This window comes from Bombyx mori, chromosome 12 (genome assembly GCF_030269925.1).
Source record: "Bombyx mori chromosome 12, ASM3026992v2".
Taxonomy (NCBI): Eukaryota; Metazoa; Arthropoda; class Insecta; order Lepidoptera; family Bombycidae; genus Bombyx; species Bombyx mori.
In genome coordinates this window covers 6,270,623-6,294,186 of record NC_085118.1, presented here as the reverse complement: position 1 = coordinate 6,294,186, position 23,564 = coordinate 6,270,623, and the positions used below count along the sequence as shown (strand labels likewise).

Below are 23,564 nucleotides of genomic sequence, written 5' to 3'. Positions count from 1 at the left end.
GGCCGTTGCCGCAGCAGAGTGTCCGGCTTAGTATATCATAGGATTCCGGCTTGAGCAGCCCAACGGAGTGGAGATCTTTATTGTTATTATTGTACACTTGACATTCATTATACAGAATTGTATGGAATAGTAACTTTTAAATAGTGTCACTATGGAAGGCAATGTTATTAGGTAATGAAATAAATGACGTCAACATTTTTAAAAATAATACGGTGGCAGTCTCTCCGTCATATATATATTGAGCTCTCAATAATATTCAATACAATTTTTTTTATATTATACAAAAAATAGATAGCCTCTGATGGCAATTTCTTTGACACAGTAGTGGCATCGTCCATCCGAGTGATGCGACTTTTATGCCGACCGAAGCACTCATAGCCTTGAAGATTAGAGCCTCCACGATCTAACCGCTCCCTCGCCGGGACACAGCTACCTCTTGTCGCAGAGGTGCATTCAGCGACAGACGCCTCCGCCTCTAGGTGAAAGCTTTATACCCTAGACTAGTCTCCTATCTACACGTACCTATACCATTTCAGGTATTTGCGTTTTTAGATTTTTACGCACGATTTATGCGCTTCATAAATCTCACAAAATTTTTCGTCGATAGCAGCAGTGGGTCTTATTATATAGAGAAGCTAAACGTGGCTGTAGTATCAACAATGAAGATCACGTTCAAAATGTTAAAATAAATTTCAGTCGTGGTTAATAGATTCATTCATTCATTTAAAACGAATTGGTTAATTGTGTCAACTATTCATTATTAGCCTTGAGTTTTTGCAACAAAAATTTCGTCAGGCCGTTCGGTAAAACGCGTCAAAATGAGATAGATAGGAACAGATTCGTTCAACACATTTCAAACAACGACCACTAAAAAAGCATTAAAAATCTAGTACTCTTTTAATACATTGTATCCGATATATACCGATATATTAGTACCGTATTCATTACGATATTCGTAATACAGCTTGTATTCGTGTATCGGTAATCCGTCGAATTCTGATATGCTAGTATTCCGTATTCACTTATTCATAATAGTAGCCAACTCACATCGGTCGGGTTGTATCTATCCACAGAACACTGTTACTTCTAGCGAAGTATCTATCACACGAAAATATACTGGCATACGCCGTACGTGTCTCGCGGATATCTGTCTATCACATTCATAACAATACTGCATGCGCTAAGAGTAAGTGAGATAAACTATATGTTTATATACTGAGCAATGAAAATAAGTACATATCACTATGAGTTTAAGGACTATTTTGTATTGCACTTTTTACATGTCAAAGATGCTAGTGGGAATTTTTTAATGCTTTACTTTTTAATGTTTCAACCTTCATTTCTTGATTCAACTAAAGATTCTACTCAAGGCAAAATAGTGCATTTTTACATTTATTGGAATAAAATCGGGGAGCTTTATTTTCATTATTGGAACGAAGTTCCTGACGGCAGGCTTGGAGGGGATAGGGATTTTGCTGCGCGACCAAACTGAAAAAAATGTGATAGTAAAACCGTAAGAAAAAATCCGTGGAAAAAAGTGCGTGGTATAAAACCGTTAAATGAGACGTGCGCAGGCGCGACAGTCGCATACACAAGCGAGTAGTGTATAATACCTTTCTCTTTCTCCTTCTTTCTTTTCGTTCTCTAATCCCTTCTCTCTCTATTTAGTAATTATTTCTATTTCTATGTAATTTTATGTTGTCAACCAAAAATAAAGAGATATATTTTGTTATTTTAATTGATAATTTGAATTACAATTTTTTTTATTTTACGTAATTTATTATTTCCTAAAATACTGAATTTCCTAAATACTTTCCCGTACTTAAATAAAAACTAATCAGCAAAATTTAAGAGAAAAACCAAGAAAACCTACATAAAATTGAGCACCATTTCTTTTTTTGCAAATTGTGTCGATTCTACATTAGCCGAAGGAACTTCGTTCCTACCTGGTGTCCCACGACACCACATCTTTAATTTTCATTATTTTAATTTTATTTCCTGTTCCCTTCGAATTAGTTAGTTTTAAAACGATGATTTGAAAAACGGAACTAGGTAGTTGACATTGTTTACCAATTTCATAGATTAAAATATTTTTACACAAAACGTAATACGGCCAGAACTAAATTAAGTGTTTTTACATAATAAATTATGATGACAATATATTTTTGCGGTGGTATTTAATTATCTTCTAAGAACTTCTCAAAATATAAATAAAAGTTTGATTTTTGAATTCGAAATCAAAAGATGAAGTCAATTCATCGAAATTACTTTCTATACAAAGGGTTCGTGGATTATAATATTATAACAGTTAACTGTTGTGTACCTACTAGCCACCTCAGTACCGTGTGAGAGGATTTTTTCAAAATCATTTCTGATCGATGTACCAGTCTTTCGGCCGAAAAAGTAAAAAAGCTGATGTTTTTATGCATCAATAAGAAATAAATAATATTACTAACTTGTTGTTTAATATATTAATGTACAATGTTGACCAAATTCTGATTTAATAATAATATTAATTTTAATGTACATAATATTACTTGTAAAATATTTAGTATGAAGTCAAATTCCTAGATACAATATACTATTTATATTATTAATAGCTAATTTATGTGTATTATCTATGATTATCAACTTATTTCAAGAATACCGTATTAAGTTTAACTCGTTTACCCGTTTTATCGAAGTATATTAAGATATCAGGATATTCACGTATTAGTTAAGGTATTATAATATTACATAACGAATATCTTTGTATTAGCTAAAATTGACAAATATCTGTATTAACCCATCTTTAATGCTGAATAAAATTATTGTCAATGGAAGGTAATTTCCGATTTGTTTTGATTCTTGTCATTGCCATTTTACGGAAAATTTCTTGAACAGCGGGGAATAAATGCAAAAAGGTAGTGAATATTTTAATAATCCAACTGTCAAGCACAAAACCTTTAAGCAGGACAGTTCGTTGATTTAGTTTGACTCGAAATGTCGCCTAGATAAATACTATACATACGTTACACGGCATATGAGCTTGAGCTAAAGCTAGTGGCACATTTGCAGAAAAATGACCAACTACAAAAGTGAAAAGTTTTTAAATTAAGTAAACAGAAGTTGGGATTTTTTTAATAATTCAAAAAATTTCTGGTTTGTTACTAATTGAGTCCAAAAATTGGTAATTTTGTAAAAGCTTTAGGGTATTTCAAAAATTTATAGGCAACTCAGTTTCTTTTTTCAATAGGGATGTCAGCAAGCCCGAAACGTATTGGTGTAAATTGTATCGTTTTGATTTTGAAGTCTATATATATAAAAATGAATTGCTGTTCGTTAGTCTCGCTAAAATTCGAGAACGGCTCGACCGATTTGGCTAAGTTTGGTCTTGAATTATTTGTGGAAGTCCAGAGAAGGTTTAAAAGGTAGATAAATATAAAAATGCTCGGAATTAAATAAAAATAACAATTTTGTTTTTCCTTGTCCTTGGATGTGACCCCCGTCGGACGGATTCTTTTTGTTTGTGTTAAGTTTATTTTATACAAAAGTTTAGGTCTTTTATTTATCGATTGAGGCACTACGAAGTCTGCCGGGTTAGCTAGTATGAGATAAAAATATATATTTATGGGTGCTCTAAGTAGACGAGCATAAGATCCGCTGGTATGTAGTCAACAGCAATCATGGCCATCAGTAATACTAGAATTATAGCCGTATTGCTACATAATTAATGCTGATTATCCTTAAATTTCGTTTGAAGAAGGACGTAACACGGCGCGTGGGAAGCATTTCATGGGGGAGTGCGTTATAAAGCCAGATGGTACTTAGATAAAATATCATTGAAAATGCACTGTGGAGATGAACGTAGCGGTTTCAGATAGTATGAATGAACTCTTCTTCGGTGGCGGGTGGTGCGATGGTAGAAAGAGTACTTCCTCAGAGTATTTTAAAAGATTTTTCTTAAAAGAGACTTGGTGTTCAGAAACTTAATTTCTTGGCGGATCCTGTTCAATCATCTCAAATTAAGAAATAGATACTTTTCTTTTTGAAACTTTGAATTTGAAACAATTCCTCCATTATTCGAGACTTCAACACTGCTCAAAGTTTTCGATGAATTGTACCCTAAAACCAATGCATAGACACGTCACAGCCGGAGTCTCGCAAGGCTGCGCCTTCTCCCCGTTACTATTCAGTTTGTATATCAATGATATACCCCAGTCTCCGGAGACACATCTGGCGCTCTTCGCCGATGACGCCGCCATCTACTACTCGTGTAGGAAGAAGGCGTTGCTTCATCGACGACTTCGGACCGCAGCTACCAGCATGGGACAGTGGTTCCGGAAGTGGCGCATCGACATCAACCCCACGAAAAGCACAGCGGTGCTCTTCAAAAGGGGTCGCCCTCCGAACACCACGTTGAGCATCCCTCTCCCGTCTAGGCGCGTCGACACCTCCGCCTCCGCCATTCGCCCAATCACGATGTTCGACCAGCCCATACCGTGGGCCCCGAAGGTCAAATATTTAGGCGTTACCCTCGACAGTAGGATGACATTCCGCCCCCATATTAAGACGTACGCGACCGTGCCGCCCTCATTATAGGACGTTTCTACCCGATGATATGCAGGCGAAGTAAAATGTCCCTTAGAAATAAGGCGACACTCTACAAAACTTGCATACGCCCCGTCATGACCTATGCAAGTGTAGTGTTCGCTCACGCGGCCCGCACTCACTTAAAATCCTTCCAGATTATTTAATCCCGTTTTTGCAGGATAGCCGTCGGAGCCCCGTGGTTCGTCAGGAACGTCGACCTCCATGACGACCTGGACTTAGAGTCCGTCAGTAAGTATTTGCAGTCGGCGTCGAAGGGCCACTTCGATAAAGCGGCACGACACGAGAACCCTCTCATCGTGGCCGCCGGTAACTATATTCCCGATCCTGCGGACAGAATGGAAAGCAGTCGACGTCGCCCAAAACACGTCATCTCGGATCCTCCCGATCCACTAACGGTGCTTTTAGGTACTTCAAGCACCGGTCACCGTTCTCGTCGAACCCGTCGCTTGCGACGAAGGGCTCGACGAGTAAATTAACTCTCAGACACAGCCCACTGAGTTTCTCGCCGGATCTTCTCAGTGGGTCGCGTTTCCGATCTGGTGGTAGATTCTGCGAAGCACGGCTCTTGCTAGGGTTCGTGTTAGCATCGTCGTCAGGTTTGAGCCCCGTGAGCTCACCTACTAGCCACGGTTACGCTGGAATAGCCGCTCCAGGCTACCAGCTTAGGTAGGAAAAAAAAAAAAGATGCATAGAGAATTTTCTGTCATCCCTATTATTTTCTCAGTGCTGTTGCAATCGTTGTGTGATTGTGTGTGTGTTTTTATGTAGATCCCTATATACTATATACCTAGTACCTACTCATTCACAATAACATATTCGATCAATTAAATTTCGCGATAGCTTTATTGCTGAAGTACACAATTGCACACCTTCATAAAGATTTGTACGAAGAGGTATTGTAATCTTACTTTTTAATTATAATTTAGGAAGACCTACCAAATCAACGAATCTAGTAATTTAATGTGCGTTAAGCTTTTCATGGTCCCTATATTATTGTACAATAAAGTACTTAAACGCGATAAAAGGTTCTTGTATGTACTTTATTTATTTAAAGTTTTATACGTCTGTTGTCTGTAGTTCTTCTCCCGTCCCTTCCCCGAAGCTAAAATTCCTAAAACTGTTTTTCGCAGAATTACGTTCCATACTGCATAGAGTTGATGCAATTATAAATGCAGTTGTGCAACTGTCAATGGGAAACTTGTTGGAGATTAACTTATTGATGTTTTTTTCTTTTTCTAAATTTATTTTTCAAACTAATTACTATTATTTATATATGATTACTGTATGATTGGACATTGTCACTATTTCAACTCTGAATTTACCTATAACTTAGTTACTCCTACTTCATAGTAAAAGCTGTCAATTTCTTAAGTGTATCTTAAAAAAAGTTGGTACCTATCTGTTGGATTTTTACACAAATGTGTTTGTAGCTTGAGTGTGGTACAAATTATATACCAACAATAGTCTTGAAACAACAGTTGGATGATTAGAACATTGCTTACTTTGCAGGTAGCCATAAAAAATATTTAAGTAATCTTTATTGAACATATGAGAACAAGAAATAATTAGGCTCTCATTTCTGTTGATTACTGGCCTTGATGTTTTCATTATAGTTGCATTGCACTATTATTATATTATTATTACATATTATAAAAATTTATAGTGGTACATTTTGTTCACAGATCATTACCACTTTGTAATCATGGCTAGAGGTAAGTTAAATTTTATAGCCACTCATATCTTATTGCTATTAATGGAAAGCTTGACCCATTCATTACATAAAAAGTAGATCAAGTGATAACTTAATTACAGGGCTATGAAGAAAATGTTCATTCACAGCATTCAAAAAAATATTAAAATCAAACAAAATCTCATTGGCAATCTCTTTTGCCTCAACCTCATTTCAGGATGTGATATTTAAAATGTCTTGCCTAGTGGTTATTGCTGTAATTATATAAATGGAATAAAAAAAAGGGCATATGTTTATGATAATGAAACATCCACTCTTTTTAAGCTATTTGTGATGTGTGAATTAATTTCATTGACAAACTTTTAGGAAAAAACAAAGGTGGTAAGAAAGAGGCACCTGATTCTACGAAAACCCCTTCTTCTGAAAGTCAGCCTTCAGAAAGTCAACCTTCAACATCCCAAATTCCAACTACAGAACCAACAACTACTATTGAAGATGATTTAGGGGGCCTTGGTCTTGGTGAATCTAGAAAAAGACGGCCCAGGAAGAAGCCAACTGAAAAACAAGAATCATTAGCTCAAGCTGAATTGTCAAACCCAAAGCTTACTCAAACTGATAATCCGAAAGCTGAGGTTCCTAAAACAGAGGCTCCTAAAACCGAGGCTCTTAAACCTGAGGCTCCTATCCCTGAGGCTTGTAAATCTGAAGCTCCTAAAAGTGAAGAGTCCAAAATCGAAACTAGAGGTTCTAAACCAGAAGCTGCTGCTGATAAGCCTCAAGATGATGATGATGGTTTGGGTTTGGGGTTAGGTGGTGGGGGACGAAAAAAAACTCGCAGCAGGAAACCTAAATTTACAGCTGTAGAAACAGACATCAAATATTCAAAAGCTCCATCAAGTGAACCTGCAATTCCAGGACCATCACAAAGTAAACCAATAACGTCAACTGCATCACAGCCTATTCAATATGTACAAAATAAACCAGAGGTCAAAGTGGCCCCTGCAGCCCCTGTTTTGTACAAGATACCAGATAAAATATTGTCTCCACCCTCAAGAACTGTGCCGATTTTAACTAATTATTTGGCTATGAAAATAACAAAACCATTGAAAATTGTGAGTATAAAAGTTCTGTAGATTGAGTAACTATAAAACAATTGAATACCTTTTAACATAAAGAAAATATTTTTCAGTACCGTTACGACGTCACATTCAAACCAGATAAACCGAAGAAATTTATTGCACAAGTGTTTAAACTGGTAAAGTCTAAAGAATTTCCTAAAGAAATCCTTGCCTTTGATCAAACAAAAAATTGTTATTCACTGACTCCGCTGCCAAAAATCACCACTGAGAGATATGGTGTAAAAGTAAGTATGTTGAAAACATTCCTGGTTTTTAAAAGGTTCTTGTATATTTGATTTTCTCATTGGTATCATCAGGGGGGTAGGACCTCTTGTGATTCCGCACGGGTAGGTACCACCACCCTGCCTATTTCAGCCGTGAAGCAGTAATGCGTTTCGGTTTAAGGGGTTTGGCAGCCGTTGTAACTATACTGAGGCCTTAGAACTCATATCTCAAGGTGGGTGGCGCATTTACGTTGTAAATGTCTATGGGGTCCAGTAACCACTTAACCCCAGGAGAGCTGTGAGCTCATCCACCCATCTAAGCAATAAAAGTTTTTAGGTACATAAATTCATAAACTGTTCTTGTAAACTCTATATAAGTTAATGGCGCATTTTATAAATTACCTAGGTACACATTACGTCCTACACATATTATAATCCTTATTTTATTTTCAGGTGGTGATCAAAGATATGAACGGTAAAGACATGCCGTTTGAAGTGTCATTCAAAGCTAGTGGTATAGTAGACTACAATAATGTTCTGAAGTAAGTATATTGACAAATAAATCATTAATTCCATTAATCACATGAATTGTAATTATAGTTAAATGGCTTGGTAATAGATTGGCTTGCACTGAGCCACAGTGATCAATTGGTAGATTAGACATGCTTGCGAGGGAAAATAAAAATCTATCGCATTTTTTAATGGTCCTACCTTAGAGTAGTTTTATCTGGACCAAATTTTATTACAGGCATATGGCAACGGGTGGATCATCCCTTAATGCACCAACTGACACCATACAATGTATTGACATAGTGTTAAAACAAGGAACATTGGAATCATATGTGAAAGTAAGAGTTTTTAATATAATTCATATTTATAAGATAAATTCCACTTTATTTTTGGTTAGGTCAAAGTCATATTTTAGATATCAATCCCTGATCAATATTTTTATAATTTTTAACAGGTTCTGTAATGTGTTTTAAATGTATGAAAACAGGCAGACAGACAATACTTCATGCGTCCTGCATCTCCGATTGACTTGGGCGACGGGCTCGAGATGTGGACTGGTTTATTCCAATCTGCTATATTTACATCGAAAGCCTTCATCAACGTTGATGGTAATAAATATGTTTTTTTAATAAACCTACTTCTTCTTTTTCTCCACCTTATCCCACTATGTTATATATTAACTTTTTTTAATAAACCTAAAGGTTATAAATTTCTTTGATTCAAAAACTAAAGGATTTTTTATCAAAATGCTCCACTAAATCGTAATATTGCAAAGTAAGCCTGGAAGCATTGGGTTAAGTATGATATTTGACAGATATGGAAAACTTGATACGAGGCCCATTATATTATTGTATTCCGACATCATTTAAAATTGCACTAAAACTTTTTTAATTGCCCTTGTTGGAAGACGAGCGTAAGGTCCACCTGATGGTGAATAGTTACCGTCGCCCATGGACCTCAACCTGAACAGGGGTAAATCCATATTCATTCACAATTACACATATTTGTTGTAGTATATTTTACATGTTTATGTGTTTTTAGTTGCACACAAAGGTTTCCCAAAGAATCAACCTATGATTGATGCTTTCACGCGTGATTTTCGCTTGGACCCCAACCGTCCAATGGATCGGCAACCAGGTCGTGCTGTTGAAGCTTTCAATGAATTCATTAGAGGGCTTAAGGTGATTTTTGACGAATATGCTATGTATGATAAATTTACTTCTTAATATTATAACTCATTATTTAGCCATAAGGTTTTTTTGTTTATTTAAAATTTGTTTTTTCTGCCTACAGTAGACATTGGCTTTAGTTAACGTTGTTTCGCAGGTCGTATCGAAGATACTTGGTACCGGACCTTCTTCGGGACAATTACGCGAGCACATATGCAACGGGGTTGTCGACCCACCGTCACGTCAAACATTTACGTTGGAGAACGACAAAGGACCGCCGGTTAGGATGACCGTATACGAATATTTTATGAAAGAGAAAAAATACAGGTAACGTTATATATAAATATAGTCATATTTAAGAGTAGGTATTACTGGTGGTAGGACATCTTGTGGGTCCGCACGGGTAGGTACCACCACCCTGCCTATTTCTACCGTGAAGCAGTAATTCGTTTCGGTTTGAAGGGCGGGGCAGCCATTGTAACTATACTGAGACCTTAGAACTTATATTTCTGGTGGGTGGTGCATTTACGTTGAAGATGTCTATGGGCTCCAGTAACCACTTGAAACCTGTGTGGCTGTGAGCTCGTCCACCCATCTAAACAATAAATAAAAAAATCATGTTTGGTCTAAATTTTTTGATGTGGAGGAATTTCCAAGGTGCACCTGGCACAGTGTGGTAACTTGTAATATAAATCACATTGTTATCAATATTTCATGTCTGGTCAATTATTATTGATTAATAGTGATTTGATAGTATTACACGGCTCGACATATTATTATAATGTTAATGTGAATGCGTGACTGTAACATGAATCCCCTGCTAGTATTTCATGGAAAATACTTGATCTACAGAACGTTTCCATACATAATTCTCGCCACGTACCATCCACTTGTAATTAACATAGTTACCGACCCGTCTTGTGTAATACTGCCGTCCATGGCCAACACGAGCCCAGAGCCACTGACCTTTCCGAAATATAACGTCGAAGTCCCAATTATTGTCTATTGGCAATCCTGCTATTCAAACCAAAATGTTGTGTATAAGTTTTTAGAAAAAATACGAATATGATAACTACTTCTAGTAAAATAAGTAGTTTGCTTTAGACATGATCTTAATCCTTTGACGTGTTCAGGATTAAGTATCCGGACTTGAACTGTTTGTGGGTCGGCCCGAAAGACAAGAACATATATCTACCGATGGAACTAGTCGAAGTTGCATATGGCCAGGTATTTATTTCGATACATTAATTTTGGTAAAGAATATCGACTACTAAGTTCTTAAATTTTATCGATAAACAATTTATTTAAATAATTAAATAAAGAAAATTGTAATTCTAGGCCCGTAACAAGCAATTAAATGACAGACAATTGTCGACAATGGTGAGAGAGGCTGCAACCCCACCTGATGTACGGAAACGTAAGATTGAGGAAGTGATTCAGAAGGTATTGATGTCTTTCAATAATTTAGTTATGTAAGTAAACGATCGAAGGACATAACTGATAGCAAAGTGAAACTCAAGCAGGACTACCCGATATAAAATTTATATAGACTGACTTTTAACCTTGTGAATATTCGCTTACTACTAACTCAATTCTATACATGAAAAATATTTTACTGCCACCTCTGTGTCTAACGTTGTGTAACATAAATGTTTGTTGTTCAGATGAATTACTCGAAGAATCAATTCTTCAAAACATACGGTTTGGAGATAGCCAATGAGTTTTATCAAGTTGAAGCGAAAATTCTCGAAGCGCCCACATTAGAAGTGGGTCCACGGCAATTTACTGTACCAAAGTAAGTGAAATAAGTATATAATCATAGCGATTCCGATCCGTTAGTAGATTCAGCGAAGCACTGCTATTTTTAGAGCAGATGTTAGTAAAGTCTCCCAGGCAGAGCCCCCTGATGAAGCTAGCATAACCCCTTGAGGTTACTAGTGATAAGTAAGCAAAAAAATGTACATATTGATTGGTTAATGTAAATGTGACTCAGTGATTGAACATTTTTATCCCAATGTTTGTTGCTGATTGATTGTGAGATTATTGCTGATGCGTCTAGTGGTAGCTACCAGAGAACAGATATTTTCCCAAAAAATCGATACAAATTCCGAATAATAAATTTCGGATTGCCGGTTAATCCACTCCATAGGAGATCTTCCCTATGTGTCTCGTATAAGGTCCAGAATCCTACACTTACAGTATTATATGCGTATCGATATACTGAAGTGACGTTAAAGGTTTTTACACTGTACAGAAATTCTATTTGAATATGAGTCTAGTTGAGGCCGTCAGCGCAAAAGTGGCCTAAGCTTACCATAGTTATTATGGAGCAATGAGGTTTAAGTTTTCATGAATTTGAATTTGAGTAGGCAAAAAAACAATACGCGCAAAAATAATGTTTACATGTTTGACAAAATGGGTAAAACTATGGATAGGCTGGTTTTGCATCAAAATTTATTATATTTTAAATACCAGGTGGGCTGTGAGATCATCCAACCAGCTAAGAAATAAAAAATAAAAATAATAATTGCAATATACAATTATAAACATTATGAAAAATTTTGGGTTAGGCCACTTTTGCGCTGACGGCCTCAATTAAAATAGTGTAAGCAAACATTTCAAGGAAATGTTATACGAATGCGTTGGTTAAATTATAGGAAGGGAGTATGGCAGGCCAACTGTCTTCTGAAACCGGAAGCTCTGAATTCATGGGGCTTCATTGCCATAGAATTGGATCCACGTGGATGTAATTATGAAGACATCGTGTCGAAGGTTTTTATCTTATCTATATATATAAAAATGAATTGCTGTTCGTTAGTCTCGCTAAAACTCGAACGGCTGGACCGATTTGGCTATTTTTGGTCTTAAATTATTTGTGGAAGTCCAAAGAAGGTTTAAAAGGTATATAAATATGAAAATGGTCGCAATTAAATAAAAATAACAATTTTGTTTGTCCTTTGATGTGTCCCCTATCAGGCGGATTCCTTTTGTCTTTTATTTATCGATTGAGGTACTACGAAGTCTGCCGGGTCAGCTAGTTTATTATAAATTATGACATAAAAGAAAGAAAAAAAATGTGTTTAATGTGAAACCGTAGACAACCATAAACAATATTAATGTGTTCCGTAAGTCTAGCTAAGAACGAAGCCCAATAATTTATTTTCATACGCGGAAATCAAGATGTTGTTTAGATGTAGCTTTGAATATTGGTTCCATTTGTGATAGAAATTAGATGCTTAAGAAAAAGTAATATGTAATTCATTTTTATTTTACTTTACAACATTTTTTATTTTACAACTGTAGAAATTTTGTTTTTGTTTTGTGTTCACCCCAAATATAATTAGCAATTAATAATTTAGAAAGGATGCACGCAGCCTATTCAATCCTACTAGCCTATACAAAGTAGTAATGTATTCAAAATACTATTTTTTTGTTATTCCTTAGATGGGTGGACGAGCTCACAGCCCATCTGGAGTTAAGTGGTTTCTGGAGCCCATAGACACCTACAATATAAATGCTCCTACCCACCTTGAGACATAAGATCCAAGGTGGGTGGGACCAACGGCTGCCTCACCCTTCAAACCGAAACACATTATTGCTTCACAGCAGAAATAGGCAGGGCGGTGGTACCCGTGCAGACTCACAAGAGATCCTACCACCAGTAATTACGCAAATTATAATTTTGCGGGTTTGATTTTTATTACACGATGTTATTCCTTCACCGTGGAAGTCAATCGTGAACATTTGTTAAGTAAGTCTTTCATTAGAAAAATTGGTACCCGCCTGAGATTCGAACACCGGTGCATCGCTAAACACGAATGCATCGGACGTCTTATCCTTTAAGCCACGACGACTCTTTATTACATAAAATATTACATAAAAAAACTTCTTTATCTTTTCTTTGCTTCGTCTTAGTATTGGTTAATATAGTACAAAGAAACGTCGGGTTAAAACTGGGGGAGCTAAGATAGTGTTTTAAGTCCGCTATAGACCATTAAAGGATTGATGCGGTTGAACGAGCTCACGGAACGCTGTTGGAGGTTGCTCTGGATACGAATACACTGGACGACCCATTCTTTAGGCCACGACGACTTCATATTCTTAACGGTAACGCGTTTGTGTATGTTTCAGCTAATGAATACCGGTCGACAAATGGGCATGAACGTGACCCAACCAAAGATGGCTTGCTTCAACATCCGTATAAATGACCTGCACAAGAGTATGCTGCACGCTCTAGAAAAACAGGTCAATTTCCTGGTCGTGGTCGTTTCTGGACGGGGCCGCGATTATTATCACAAGGTACCTACGTTATTAGAGTTGCAAATTAAAAAAAAACCAACAATGGATCACAGATAAAATTATTTATATTTTGTAAGCCTGATCGTAGGACGTCTTGAGAGTCCGCACGGGTCCCACCACCATACCTATTTTTGCCGGGAAGCAGTAATGCGTTTCGATTTGAAGGGTGGGGCAGCCGTGGTACTGTAAACACTGAGATCTTAGAACTCAGATCTCAAGGTAGGTTCCGGTATTTACGTTGTAGATATCTATGGGCTCCGGTAACCGCTTAACACCTGCTGGGCCGTGAGCTTGTTCATTAACCTAAGCAATAATAATAATAAAACCGAATCGTTATTAAGCTGTCGCAGTAATGTGATGATCATTTGGCATCTTTGGTGGCCTTGGTTCTTATAATAGGCGTATGTCATTAAAGTTGAACAGTGGGATCGGAGATATTCTGATTGGACTTGCAGAAGATTTCTAAAACGTCCTATTGTTGTAATAATAAATTGAAATCAATTTTTCCACTAAATAAATGGGTGAACGACTTCACGAGACCTGATATTAAATGGTTATCGGAGTCCACACATATTAAGATGTGAATGTCGTCACCCACCTGAGACATGAGGTCTAAGTCTCAATTGCGCATAACGGCTGTCCCCTCAAAACCTATCAAGGTAAGATTGACTTTGATTAATGTATGATATCTTTGAATGCAGCTGAAACAGATTGCCGAACTCAAAGTGGGTATACTGACGCAGTGTATCAAAGAAGATACCGCCACGCGCCGAATGAACCCACAAACAGCTCGGAACATTTTACTAAAGGTAATAAATAAATAGCTCATTCTGTAAATATAAGAATACTCGGCTGACGCTTCTATTAATATTACTACGCCTAATACGAGTTCTACTAACACTAGTACAGAATGATTGTCGTTCGGATTCTTTTGGTAATCTCTCTTTTTCTAATCTCTGTGAAGTCTGTTTTTGGCACTTGGCCTTTTAGGAATTTTATGTATATTAGACTGATATTAATGCGCGTAATACTACTATGCGCGTAATACCACTAGTATTAGTCGCTCCGATATCCGTTTTCGCTATTTGATAATAGATGGCATTGCATTTCTCGAACGTTCTTGATTGTTCTAATTGTTTTGATATCCGTTTCTGCTATTTCATGATAGTCGGCGATACTTGTATCTACATAACAATACCTGTAATCTTACTGAAATATTTAGGTATAAGATATTTGAAAATCTAATATACCTAATATTATTTTAGTTAAATCACTTGTGTTATATATTTTAGGTGAATTCGAAGCTTATGGGAATAAATCAGGCATTGGAGAATCGTTCCATTCCTCAGTGCTTAAAGGGTGGGGCTGTGATGATCGTGGGCGCTGACGTCACGCATCCATCGCCAGATCAGGTACGACGATACTCTAACTAGACTGTTCATTGGTGATGTAAGCACCTTGTCCTGTCGTCAACTAGAAGTGATTGGCGATTAACTTAGTTGCCCGTTCAAGAAGCGTACAATTTAAATTGTGATTCCACGGAAACAAAGATAACTACATATGAAAATTGTTGATCGCTGACTATTCATAAGACATATTCATAGAATACTTGTAGCTACAGAAAATTTTGTTAAATACCGTCACTGTGTAGGTGGCCTGGACGCACGTTGAACTTTTTTGTTTTTGCGTAAGAAGTGAAACTTCTTTTGCGGTGTGTAGTATTGTGATTATCTTCTTTTTTCATCCTTAAATCAAATTTATCTTGCAATTCGCGAGACGCTCTGTCTATTTTCTCACTTTCGCTCTTTCTAAATAGTATATTTTCTCTTTGGTCGTAACGAAGCTGACGCTAGTTAAATTTTACTCTTAACGCGCCTAAAGAAGTTTCACTTCAAAAAACTTGCTTCATGCAACGCACACTTCAATAACTTCTGTATCAAGATCTTCAATATCTTCAATGTATGTGTCTGTGAAACTACAGACGTTCGGGCTAACATTCAACAAGAAACGAGTAATGAAATTTGCGGATATTTACAGAGTAATATACCGAGTATCGCCGCCGTAACCGCCTCGATGGATACGAAATGCTACATATACAACATCGAACTGAGTATACAGACACCGAAGGTATGTTAAAAAGTCTATACTAATATTGATGATTTGTATGTTTGTATTTTTATTGTCGAAGTGAATGATTTGACCGGGGCAACGTCGGGCATATCTGTCATAATGATTACGACTGTGCTAACTGGTTGGGAATTTTACGTATTAGCTAATATACAAATGGACTGGCTGTTTACGGACCAAAGATTGATTGATGTGTTTAATTTTTTCCTAATTTAATACTACACGTGTCCAGCGTTTTCAACCAGTTTCAACCTTTAACATAACCGAAACACGTGCTAGTGTGTAGCTAAAGGTAAAGTCATGAGACCACCGTACATTGTGTTGATTTTAAAATTCAACTTCGAATCACGAAAATTTTCACTCAAACCAGGTGTTGATTATATGTGTCGAATTCAACGCAACAGAGCTCTGGGACTAGCGTTATTCTTGCAATTTTGCACATAACATACAAAAAGATGCTCACTAACTACCCTATATTTTTTAAATTATATTTTTTCTGCTTAGATCGATGGACGCGATCATGGCCCACTTGACATGAAGTGGTTATCGGAGCCCATAGACATCAATAACCTAAATGCCGCTGCCTACTTTGAGACATCAGTTCGAAGTCTCAGATTTATTGTACAACAGCTGCCTCACTCTTAAAACCGAAACGCATTAATGCTTCACGACAGAAATAGGCAGGGTGATGGCACCTACCCGTGCGGGCTCACAAGATGCCCTACCATTAGTGTCTGTATATAATGTTTTTTTGGCCATTTTGGTAACCTCGGCAGATATTAGTGGTGGAGATTACTGCCGTCCATGGAAATTGGCAATGTCAAGGGCTTATGCTTATCTTGGGACTTCATAATTCTTGTTCTTAACTCATTTTTCCTTGTAAATCCTTCCTTCACCAGTTATCACCAGATAGAAACAGTCTGGAAATCGTAATTGATTCACATGGTAAAAAGTGATTTGGACTAACTACACAGCACAACAGACTCCTTCCTTATTCCCTTGAAGAGCTTGTAGAATACGCAGAGGAGAGATCCAAATTAAACACGCGTCATCATCTGTTTATTAATCAAAGCTATAAAATCAAATCGTTGTTACGTTACAGAAAGAGATGATCGTTCAGTTTGAGGACATAATGGTGGATCATTTCCATGCTTTCAAGAAAAGTCAGGGGATTCTGCCGAAGAAGGTGTTCGTGTTCCGTGACGGGGTTTCTGAGGGTCAATTTGCTGAGGTGCGTGTTACGATGTAATATGACGTCCATTACTGCTTATTACTTTATTTTATTAGTGCCATATTAGATTCGCCGGGCGATTAGGTGAGCTCACCGGGTTCTTACTTGGTGACGTTGCTAACACTAGCCCTAGTAAGAACAGTGCTACGCAGAATTTACCACCGGATTGGAAACTCGACCCACTGATATATTTTAAATTTTTTTTTTTGTTGCTTAGAGGTTGGACGAGCTCACAGCCGACCTGGTGTTAAGTGGTTACTGGAGCCCATAGACATCTACGACGTAAATGCGCCATCCATCTTAAGATGTCTAATATCTAATGTCTCAGTATAGTTACAGCGGCTGCCCCACCCTTCAAACCGAAACGCATTACTGCTTCACGGCAGAAATAGGCAGGGCGGTGGTACCTACCCGTGCGGATACACAAGAGGTCCTACCACCACTATCTCTGTTTCATTTATAACAATAAATATATAGAATTTAAGATATTTGTTTGTACATTATTATTGTTTATGAATCAGGTAATGAAGAGTGAACTGACTGGATTGCATCGCGCCTACCAACGTGTCGCGGGATTGAACGCTAAACCAGAAGTATTGTTCATTCTTGTACAAAAACGTCATCACACGAGGTTCGTTGGTTTTTTCTTTGCTTTGAGTTTTGTAGGCAGCGGCTTGGCTGTGCTCTTGGTATTGCTGACGTCCATGGGCGACGGTAACTACTCATCATCCGGACCATATGCTCGTCTGCCTACAAGGGCATTAAAAACAAGAAAGTAGATCATAGTGAGTTGACACGAATTTAGACACTGAAAAAAGGTTAAAGAAATATAGTCGAATTAGGAATTTAATAAAATAATATGTGTAAATAAACAGCACTAAAAGGGTTAATTGCTGTTAAAAATATATATATTTTGTAGATTGATTCTAAACTTCAGATAAAATCAACGAATGAATAGTGATTTGAATTCAGTAATATACTTTATTAACTGTGTTTTAGAAATTTTTTGCAATTTGGGTCTGGTTGCCTTTCTCTATTCTATTACTAATACTATTACTATACTATAATTATCTGATAGTAACATTGGGAACATAAGTCTTGGTAGTAAATTCATATAATTTCGAAATACGTACTTATTAGCTCCTCAAGAAATTCTTTACTATTTATTTGTTTTAGATTCTTCCTGCCCGGGAACAACGCCCGTTTCAACGTCGATCCGGGGACTGTGGTCGACCGTGATATAGTACATCCACGTGAATTGGACTTCTATTTGGTAAGTATAGAGTATAACGATATACATTATATATTTAACAAGTGAAATCCGGTCAAGTCACGTTGAATCTACTCGTGAGCCGCCTGTCGTGCGTTGATGGTACTATGTCAGAAACTGAAGCCCTGTACCAAATTTCATTACAATCGAAAATAAGTTCACGCGATTTAAACTCTTCAGTGTGTTGTTTTGAAGTCGTCGTGGCCTAAACGATAAGACATCCGGTGCATACGTTACTAGCGATGTACCGGTGTTCGAATCCCGCAGGCGGGTACCAATTTTTTATAATTTAATAATGAAATACGTACTTAACAAATGTTCACGATTGACTTCTACGGCGAAGGAATAACATCGTGTATAATAAAAATCAAATCCGCAAAATTATAATTTGCGTAATTACTGGTGGTAGGATCTCTTGTGAGTCCGCACGGGTAGGTACCACCGCCCTCTCTGTTTCTGCCGTGAAGCAGTAATGTGTATTGGTTTGAAGCTTGGGGCAACCGCTATAACTATACTGAGACCTTAGAACTCATATCTCAAGGTGGGTGGCTGGGCCGTGATCTCGTTCACACACTTAAGCAATAAAAAAAATTAAAATTATAATCGAAATCGCATTTGTAGGTGTCTCACCAAGCGATCAAGGGCACGGCTCGTCCGACGCGCTACCACGCCGTCTGCAACGACGGCAGGATCCCGGAGAACGAAGTGGAGCACCTCGCGTACTACCTGTGCCATCTGTACGCGCGTTGTATGCGCGCCGTGTCATACCCCGCGCCGACCTACTACGCGCACTTGGCCTGTCTGCGGGCTCGCTCGCTCACCTAGTAACTATCTTTGTTTTACTTGCCATAACCCAGCCCGTACCGTCAGCAAAAAACAGCTAGGCGCAAGTCATCCTTGAAACGACCTAACCCAGCCTGTACCGATAGTAAAAAACAGCTAGCCAATAGTCATCTTTGAGACGCCAGTTTACTTGTATTAACCCAACTCGCACTGACAGCAAATAGCAGCTAGGCCCTTGTCATCCTTAAGGCGATAGCTATGATTTAAAAATATATTATATATGCGTCTCGGGACGCCTAAGTTGAACTATATAATGATGAAATTGTTTGACTTGAGAAAAACTCAGGTTATTACTTAAATTTTATGTATTATTAATAATTGAGTCGACTATTATCAAAGGCGGCAATCTGACTTTTGGATTGGTAAATCAGAAAAACGAATTATTGACTTTGTATTCCATTGGCAGTCACAAAACTCTTCGGAACGACATCTTAGATAAATAACAGGTTAACTATTAACCTTTATTTAATGCAGGTTTTGAACCGTATTTTTTGAAGGAGACGATTATATTCAAATAAATCTGTATTGACATATCAATAAATTTTTTTTGTCCAAATGTACAGATTGCCACCTTTGATAATAGACGACTCAATTATGGTAATGCAAGGAAAATTGTAACATAAATTGAAAGAGATATATAAATAGCTAGGAGTTGTATACGTTCTCACCGGTCACCGTCCTCGTCGAACCCGTCGCTTGCGACGAAGGGCTCGACGAGCGAACTAACCCATAGACACAGCCCACTGAGTTTCTCGCCGGATCTTCTCAGTGGGTCGCGTTTCCGATCCGGTGGTGGATTCTGCGAAGCACTGCTCTTGCTAGGGTCAGTGTTAGCAACTCTCCGGTTGAGCCCCGCGAGCTCACCTACGAACGTTAGGGTGAAGCTGAAATAGCCTCTCAAGGCTATCAGCATAAGTAGGAAAAAAAAACGTTCTCAGTACCGCTGCTGTATGCATGAGAGAAGGAGAAGCCAGACAGGCGTCGTAACGCGTTACGTAACGAAGTGGTTTACCCACCCATAAGAAGTTAATTTATTAAGTTACGCCCAGTGGCTTGCAATTGGAGAGGCCTATGTCCAATGGACTGCTATAGGCTAATGATGAAGAAGTTATCACTTCAAAACTTGGTAACCGTTTTTTGTTTTGCCTTATCTAGACCGGAATTTTGTCGTAATCTGCGCGAGCTCACGCTAATCACGCTAATCACTACATAGTATAAAACAAAGTCGCCTTCTCTGTCCATATATCCCTATGTATGCTTAAATCTTTAAAACTACGCAACGGATTTTGATGCGGCATTTTTTTTAATAGATAGAGTGGTTGAAGAGAAAGGTTTATATGTATGATAACATCCATTAAATAGTGCAGAAATCAATAATAAATTACAGTTTTCGAAGCGAAGCGAGGGCGGGTCGCTAGTCACTAATAAATGTTACCTCGTTGAATGAATGTGTTAACATTTTTGTTTATTTCAGTGGCGAGATATTCAATAATAACGATCTCGAGAAGAATCCCAAACGTCTCCGGGTCCTCGACAGCATGCTGAAACAGAGCCGTATGTTCTTCGTCTAACAAGATGATATTTTAAAAATGTATATGTAATCACTATTTAATAAAACACGTATAACAACGAATGACTTCATTCGTAATCTTATTATATTAATATCAATAACCATGCCTTTTGCAATGAAAATTATAAACACGTCTCTTACCCTATAAATATGATTGTTTCATGACAGAAATTAGATAGCTTTTTGTGTAAAATCAAGATTTTTTTAATGAAAATATAAAACGTATGATTTTTTTAAGGAAAACTTCTTTGAGTTAATGAAAAATTTAAAAACTAATGTTCTTTGTACCGAGTTAATCCGGTAGGTTTCGCTCGCACAAAATACAGAAGATAAACCAAAGAAGTTTCACTTCTTAGTTTTACAGATTTGCATGTGAGACTCAAATAGCCTCAAGCGCTTTTTAGATCGCGGTTGTCATGTAAAAACCATAATATATTGTATCTCGACATCGGAGGTATAAACTCTGATATAAATTGTTTCATCTGTACAAATTGAGTGACTTAAATTATAATTGGTCCAGGATAAGATGTCCGAGTTTGGTTAAGACCCTACACCATCATCATATTCTCAAATAATATGATATGGTGTTGTTTTGCGGAGTATATATTGTTTACTCTTGCGCTAGGATTCGTTTTATCAGGTTCTGATGCTTTGACACGCATTTATTCGTCTGAAGTCGAGATGTTACTGCTTATTTGCATCTGCTTTTACTGGTGGTAGGACTTCTTGTGAGTCCGTGCGGGTAGGTACCACCGCCCTGCCTATTTCTGCCGTGAAGCAGTAATGCGTTTCGGTTTGAAGGGTTGGGCAGCCGTTGTAACTATACTGAGATCTTAAAACTTATATCTCAAGGTGTGTGGCGCATTTACGTTGTAGATGTCTATGGGTTCCAGTAACCACTTAACAGGTCGGCTGTGAGCTCGTCCAACCATCTAAGCGATAAAAAAACTGCTTGCCGAAGTGTGAATTATCTCATAACCGTGTATCGGATATAATAAACATACAATGTCATATGGAAAGACGGTTATAACTATTTGAAATTGATCAGAGGGAAAGATAGAGATATGAATGACAAATTATTATTATCATACTATATTTAAAAATCATATATGTATGAAATATTTGGTATCTGAAAAATAATATGATCGTATCGTTTATTTAAAATTTACAACCGCCTATCTTTATTATTAACGTGTTTTAAAATTATTTTTTTTTTCAAGCCTTTTCTTTGTTTGTGCTAACTATTTTTGTATTGATTTTATTAGGATATTATTGGATTGTGTTATTTGAAAAGTTAAAATCAAATCTAGTGTGAACTTAAACTAAAAACGTAATCTTATCAATATAATGTATTTTATTTCAATAAAGTGTCCAGTAGAAATGTGAAGTGTTTTATTTCAATTCCTTAAATGCTCTGGCCTGCTACTTCTCTGATCATGTATAGATAATTCGAGAGAACGAAAAGATGTATGTCTTCCATTTTGTTTTAAATTGTTCAGATATTACGACCAATAAAAGATCAAGCTTATTGTAGAATACTTAATTACTCGTAAGTAAATAAAGTCATCCGCCCTCAATTTAGGATTCCGCGTGTTATGGGTACCAGAGACTAACAAACATTCTTACATAATATATACGTTAAAATATCTATATATTAATACGTGAAGGAAAAACTTTGTATCCCTTTTTACGAAAATTGCGTGGACGGAGGAGTATGAAATTTCCCAAACTTATCTATACTAATATTATAAAGAGGAAAGATTTGTTTGTTTGTTTGTATTGAATAGGCTCCGAAACTACTGAACCGATTTAAAAATTTCTTTCACTGTTGGAAAGCTATGCTATCCCCGGGTGACAGGCTATATTTATTACATTTTCAAAAAAAATTGGGAGCCTTACTGAAACTCCTTCGGAGGAGTAAGGAGGAAACTCCAGTAATCCTTAATGTAACCCAATGTGTAAAAAAATTACCTAAAATTCTTTACATCGCGTGCGCTACTTCCTAAGCGAGGCCGGGGCGGGCCGCTAGTAAAGAATAAAGAGAAGGAATGCAGTGTTTTTTTTTTTTAAATTATGCCTAAAAATACATTAAATCAATAAAAAAAGCATTACACACACTACCATGTATTTGACGCACACATGCATGCATACTATTTACTGTTAAACTTTTGTTCTTGACGTCTGTGGTCAAATTGAGAATAGATTAAAAATATTGTTTGTCTTTATTAATATTATTCTATAGTGTAGTCTTGGCGAAATTTGTGATTATAGAAGTATAATAGTCTTTGAAAATACAATCATAATAGTGTACAAACCACGGAATAGATAAATAAGGTGTATGAACATTTTTATTGCCTTTTTGCATGTGTGAGTGTGTATGCCTACGGGTGTTTTGTGCTAGTTTGCGAACGAATATCTGTCCTGAGATTTATGTGTGGGTGTTTTTGTTGTGTGCGAAATACTTGTAATCACAGTATGTGTATGTGTAGAAATTAAAATAGTGGGGATGAAGCGGCGACACTGGTTCTAATACAAAATTAGAGCAAAGGCCTTTCCAACCTTATTTATCTATTCCGTGGTACAAACTTACAATTTCAATTAATTATAGTCGAATTTCACTGAGAAGACCCGGCGAGAAACTTAGGTGGTTGTGTCTATGGGTTAGTTTAGTCGCCGCACCATTACTGAAATCCTCCTGCAATTTAATATATTCTAACGATTCAATGCACAGGATCGGGTATGTAGTTTCTGGCGACCACGACAAGAGGGTTTTCGTGCCGCGCCGTTTTCTCGAAATGGGTGAATTGGATTAAGTATATGATACCTATCGCTGGATGACTATATTTGGATTTATATTTTTTATTTCTGCAAGTACAGTGTAGTCAATAATCTATACTAGTCAATTACTATACTATTAGTC

The 23,564-nt window shown here is 37.1% G+C and overlaps 1 protein-coding gene and 1 long non-coding RNA gene across 3 annotated transcripts; one reads left to right on the top strand and one right to left on the bottom strand.

Moving 5' to 3' along the window:
* Positions 1-1,237: 1,237 nt before the first annotated feature.
* Positions 1,238-2,276, bottom strand: LOC134199913 (uncharacterized). Its single transcript, XR_009974576.1, has 2 exons — positions 1,874-2,276; positions 1,238-1,488 (listed from the first exon to the last, which is right to left on the bottom strand). It is a non-coding gene; the product is annotated as an uncharacterized LOC134199913 (long non-coding RNA).
* A 2,658-nt stretch (positions 2,277-4,934) lies between these two features.
* Ago2 (argonaute 2) lies at positions 4,935-22,025 on the top strand. Of its 2 annotated transcripts, NM_001043530.2 has the most exon segments (24): positions 5,765-6,102; positions 6,276-6,305; positions 6,650-7,395; positions 7,473-7,646; positions 8,079-8,167; positions 8,374-8,473; positions 8,623-8,743; positions 9,177-9,316; positions 9,462-9,631; positions 10,438-10,531; positions 10,643-10,747; positions 10,969-11,099; positions 11,962-12,076; positions 13,436-13,603; positions 14,305-14,345; positions 14,347-14,349; positions 14,352-14,412; positions 14,896-15,015; positions 15,641-15,730; positions 16,833-16,961; positions 17,483-17,592; positions 18,138-18,234; positions 18,853-19,055; positions 20,549-22,025. In NM_001043530.2, coding segments are annotated over 23 exon segments (3,114 nt in total). In that variant the 5' UTR covers positions 5,765-6,102; positions 6,276-6,295; the 3' UTR covers positions 20,646-22,025.
* The last annotated feature ends 1,539 nt before the right edge of the window (positions 22,026-23,564 follow it).

Coding starts and splice junctions, on each gene's coding strand:
- Ago2 (XM_012693089.3), top strand. Junction 8,744..9,176: donor AGCCTTCATCAACGTTGATG/GTAATAAATATG, acceptor ATGTGTTTTTAG/TTGCACACAAAGGTTTCCCA. Junction 16,962..17,482: donor CTGAGGGTCAATTTGCTGAG/GTGCGTGTTACG, acceptor TTTATGAATCAG/GTAATGAAGAGTGAACTGAC.